This window comes from Halichoerus grypus, chromosome 9 (assembly GCF_964656455.1).
Source record: "Halichoerus grypus chromosome 9, mHalGry1.hap1.1, whole genome shotgun sequence".
NCBI classification, from domain to species: Eukaryota; Metazoa; Chordata; class Mammalia; order Carnivora; family Phocidae; genus Halichoerus; species Halichoerus grypus.
This window is the reverse complement of record NC_135720.1, coordinates 21,463,241-21,468,284: the sequence shown is the minus strand read 5'-3', so window position 1 is coordinate 21,468,284 and position 5,044 is coordinate 21,463,241. Positions and strand designations below refer to the sequence as shown.

Here is a 5,044-nt window from a genome sequence, read left to right as displayed (position 1 = left end):
TTCTATCAGAGCATCATCTGCTGCCCTCCTGTGTTTGATACGAATATTATTTTATACCAGAACAAAAAAAGAATAACTGGCTCAATTAAATTTATTTCGACCGCATTTTGCTTACTTTCAGATCCTCGAATCAATTTTTTCCCATACAAATTATTTTCCTTTTCCCATTACATTTATCTTTATTCAATACATTTCAAGCTACTTTTTTTACCTAGTGTTATACAGTATATAAGAACTTTTCATACTGGTTTGATACTCCTTCAGTATAATCTACTAAACTTGTTATATTTTCATTTTTTTATCTGAGACAATAACTCATTTCAACTTATTCTAATGTGATTTTTACATACTAGACCTGCTTGGGTAACAGTATATTTAAGACTGTTCTTTGGAGCTAGAAAGGCCTGGTTCAAACCCCAGCTTAGCCACATAGTAATTGTATAATCTTGGGCTGAAATTGTATAATACTTGCCTGAAACTTTGTCATCTGTAAAACGAAGGTAATACCTCCCAAAGAGCACATAAGATAAAATGCTTCGCGCACCATAAAAGCTATTACTATTTAGGAAGCATGTTTTCAAATGTCTTTTTTTTTGGTATTACCTATTTTGGTGAAGTTGAAGACTGCATTAAGGATATGAATTAGGATGACCCAGCATATTTATTATCTGGATTAAGTTCTATCTTTCCATATTCAACACTTAATATTTATTGATCTCCTGCGATGTGCCAGGCATTGTCCTAAACACTTGGCCTTGTGCAGCCTAACAATATAAATCCTAGCTACCTCATGAACTCTTTCTCTAAGTTACTAACTTCCCTTTAAATTCTTGCAGGTCTAATTGTCCACATTACTTATTGGATTCTTTATACAAGCTACCCCGTGTTATGTATCCAGTCCCTTCCTCTCTATCTTCAGTGCAGGCTGTCATCTCTCTTGGTCTACCGCTACTGCCTCTGGTTAGTGACAGGGACTCATTCTCATGCCACTTTGTATACCTTTAAGTTTTTTCAGGATGGGGATTTACAGCTTGAATCTCTCCTACTCTTCAGCATAAGGGGGGAGAAAGCATTAGCGTTGATACTTTTATTTAATTGCTGACAATTACAATCTCTTCTCTGTTACACCACCTCAGTCTCTTCTCAACCAGAAGGATTAGCAGGATCCTCTGAAACAGCAGGTCAGTTGTTTTCCTTGAAGTGATGTCCCCTTTCATTCATTTCTTGGCAAAATGCCTACCAAATACTCAAGTCTAAATAGCCATAGTTTAATCTACCATCTATCAGTTTTTTCAAGCATAAATGATGGGAAAGGAATTTCAGGGAATCTGTGAACTTAACACTATTTTCATAATATGAAGATTTGCCATTTTTAGCTGTTTTAGCGTTTGTACAGATGATACAAAAGCAACAGAGAGTAAACGAGCACTTAGCATGACTCTAGGTAGTGGCACCGAACTACTAGCGGTCTCTGTATTTTCCCCCGGCGGGCGCTCTCAAGAAAAACAAACAAAACCAAAAAGTGAACTCAGTTTCACTTAAAAATGTCCTTTATGCAGTAAAAAGTAGTAATTTTATGAAATCTTAGCCCTTGAGGGCACATGTTTTTAAATATTTTGTGTGACAAAATTGGTAGTACGCATAAAGCATTTCTGCTGCTGCCAAAGTTTTGGTTTTAAGGAAAAGCACTTATTATTTGAGTTGCAAACTGAACCGGCTTTTTTTTTTTTTTTCCCTCAAGGAACACCATTTGTACTTGAACGATTGACAAACTATAGTTACTCAGAATTGGGTATTTGGCAGACATTTTCTTGAAAATGAACCAAGTAGGCCTGTCACTTCGAGGAAAACAAAACAGTATTTGCTACCAGTGATCAAATTGAAGCTATCAAGCAAAACTTAAAATTGTGGAACACTCATACCATCACTGTGAGTTTTTCAGCTTCCCAATACTCTAAGACTTCCCTGATGAGATCAGTGGTGATATTAGCGTGATTTTTTGATATGTATAATGAGATGTGTCAACACTGAAAGGCCTCTATTACTCAGGGAGCCAATACTTTCCAAATGAGGGAGACATGGTTACAAAATCATGTCTGGGTAAAAGATTCTTTCCAAGTTCCAGATAGATGAATGAATTCTAATGTAACAGAATGAAAGTTCATTGATCAGAGTCCATGTTATAACTAAGTTTTAAGAAATTACCACTTGTTGGAATTTTGCTAGAGAATTAAAGATTATCCACAATTATTTGAAAAGGCTATTAGAATATTCCTCCCTTACCACCTATTTTTGTGAAGTGGACTTTTCAAACTTCAACCAAAACTTCATATCACAATAGTTCAAGTATAGAAGCAGATAGGAGAGTCCAGCTGTTTTCTATTAAACCTGACATTGAAGACATCTGCAAAACTGTTAAAAACAAACAAACCCCAAAACATTCTTCTCACTAAATTGCTTTTGGAAAAAGTTATTTTTCATGAAGTTTTTTTGCTAATATGTAATGGTTTTGTTATTGTTATCTTTACACGATTTACTAAATACTTTAAAATTTCGTTTTAACTTCTAATTTGATGAATATCAACAGCTATAACCCTCATAAACAGACTCTGTGGGGTCTTCAAGAATTTTTAAGAATGTAATGAAGTCCCAAGGCTAAAATGTTGGAGAGTTACTGATCTAAAATATGTCAGATCACATTACTGAATAAAACCATTACTCCCAGTGGTTCCCTACTTCCCTCAGGACAAAAGTCCCAAGTTCTTGCACTGGCCTACCAGGCTCTACTCTTAACTGTTCCTCCGCCATTACCTATCCCTCTACTCTTCCCCTTGCTCACTCTCTCCAGCCACATTTGCCTCTCTGATGTTTCTCCAATAAGCCAGACACAATTTCAGTATTAGCACCATTGTCCTGGCAGTTCCCTCCGCCTGGAAAACAATTCCCCCAGTTTTCCCCATGGCTATTTCCTTCCCTTCCTTAAAGTCTTTGCTCAAGTGTAACCATCTCAATAGTCTATCAGAAGCATCTTGTACTGCAAACGTACTGCTACTCCCATCCTGCACAATACCTTCTACTACTTGCTTGTTTATGCCTACAATTTGTGCGGCCTCCCCCGCCCCCAAGTATAACATAAGCTCCAAAAGCGTGGCAAAATGCCCGCCATATAGAACTCAACAAATATTTGTTGAATGTTGAATGAATGAAAGAACTCGTCTGGCAGCCTGTCATTTTTCAGGGATGTGTCCAGAGTCCCAAGATTTAAGAGAGGATGCAACTTACATAGAGAGGAGTGGACAATGCTAGCAAAGATTTTTCGAATGGAAGAAAATGAAGGAGGGATACAGTGATCACAAACCTCAACAGAAGGCGTTATGGGCCTGAAAAAAGGTCTTGGGAGAGTGTGCAAGGCGGATTTAAGTGTCTGGCAATGAACGCTGGCCTTGTGCTTAACTCCCCCACCTCCCGCCTCTTCTGTCTCCTATGAAACCAAAATCCCAGAGCCTTCCCTGGACCCCCTCCACCCGAACACAAGTAGTCCACACCAAAGAGACTGAAAAATTTCTAAACTTTATGGAAAAAGCAACGACGACAATCAACTAGCCAAAAAGGAGCTTCCAAATCCCGTCTCATTCTAGTGCCTTCTCCCCTCTCCTGCTGGCTTTAGGATGTCTCCACCGTCTCAGTTCTCAGGGGTCCTGATGGTCTCCCAACGCTGTGTTCCGAAGGGTCCACAGGAAGGCAGGTCAGGCGGGACGCCCCCAGGTAAGCACTTCTGTACGAGGCAGGCACGAGAAACAGGAGCAATGGAGAATCGGTCCACTTGGGGAAGCAACACGCGGGAATGACGGCAAACGGGGGGACCTCAGGAGAGGCTCCCGCACAGCAGTGACAGCACGGGGTCTCAGTTCTCCTCCGGCTTGTCGGCTGGCGGTCCGCAAGGCTGCAGCATCTTCTCCATCAAGTTGAAGCGGACTCGGGCTTTGCTCTCATTCTCCGCAATGGCGAAGTAGTTGAGAAGGTCGAAGTGGCCCATGTAGGAGCAGTAGGAGTCGCGGTGCTGGTTGACCAGCCACTCCCATTTCGTGGTGTCGGCGTGGCCCGTGCCGATGTACTTGGACTGCAGGTGCTCCAGCTGGCTGTGGATGGTGTAGCGGTCAGTCATCTCGCCGCTTTCTCTTTGCTCCCAGGTCAGAGGCCACAGAGAAGGAGCTGCCCCAGGTTTTCACGCGGGAGAGAGGCCCACGGTACGGAACCTCCGGGCCGCTCAGTCGCAGGCGGATGACGTCACAGCCACGAAGCTGCGTGGACTCGCGGGCCTAGGGCTCAGAGGAGGAAGCGGAAGTGTATTCTGTCACGGAATTGGAGTTGCCTAGGCGACGCTACAAGTCGGCCTCCCCCCTATAGAGTGCCCCTCCCCCCTCGTAGAGCGTTGCATTATGGTTCAGTTAGTGGTCTTTTTTCTAACCGGGAGCTTTGCATGCCGGGACCTGTGGTCTCCGAGGGTTCGTGCACGCCCACTTTTGGGACCAGTCGTCGTGGTTTAAGAGCCCGCCGGCGGCCTAATGGAGCGTGGTGTCGGGGAGGCGGGGAGCATCCTTGGGAGGTTGAAAGCTGAGAAGAAATGGGAAGCTCATGTAGGACAGGGCTACAGGCAACCGTGAAAGTGAACTCGCTATAATTTTGATTTCGGAGCGAATGTGACAGCCTGGAAGTCCCTTCACAGCCAGGGATGGATCACCCTGAAAATCAGTAGACGCAAGTTCTGGTCCCAACTATGTGTCTTATAAGTTGTGTAGAGTGAACGTTATTTCAACGCTCGCAGGGCCGCCGTTTCCTGCCTGGTGACCGAAGTACTCTACCAGTTCTGACACGTTCCGGCTCCCACACCAAGCCCCTCCTTCCACTCCGGCTTCTTAATTTGATAGCCTCCCTCCAAGTCCTCGCCCCACCCTACACACCCCAGCCTGTATTTCTCAACATTCCGTGCAGCTCGCCTCTCCAGTTCTTTGTACTAGATGTTCCCTGCGCTTGGAATGCTTTT

At 43.4% G+C, this 5,044-nt stretch overlaps 1 protein-coding gene across 1 annotated transcript; it reads right to left on the bottom strand.

Annotated features, from left to right (window-relative positions):
* Positions 1 to 3,551: 3,551 nt before the first annotated feature.
* SF3B5 (splicing factor 3b subunit 5) lies at positions 3,552 to 4,308 on the bottom strand. Its single transcript, XM_036106725.2, has one exon. It carries the CDS (start codon positions 4,163 to 4,165, stop codon positions 3,905 to 3,907), a length of 261 nt encoding a protein of 86 aa, XP_035962618.1. The 5' UTR covers positions 4,166 to 4,308; the 3' UTR covers positions 3,552 to 3,904.
* Positions 4,309 to 5,044: the final 736 nt, after the last annotated feature.

Coding starts and splice junctions, on each gene's coding strand:
- SF3B5 (XM_036106725.2), bottom strand. CDS start 4,165: ATGACTGACCGCTACACCATCCACAGCCAGCTGGAGCACCTGCAGTCC.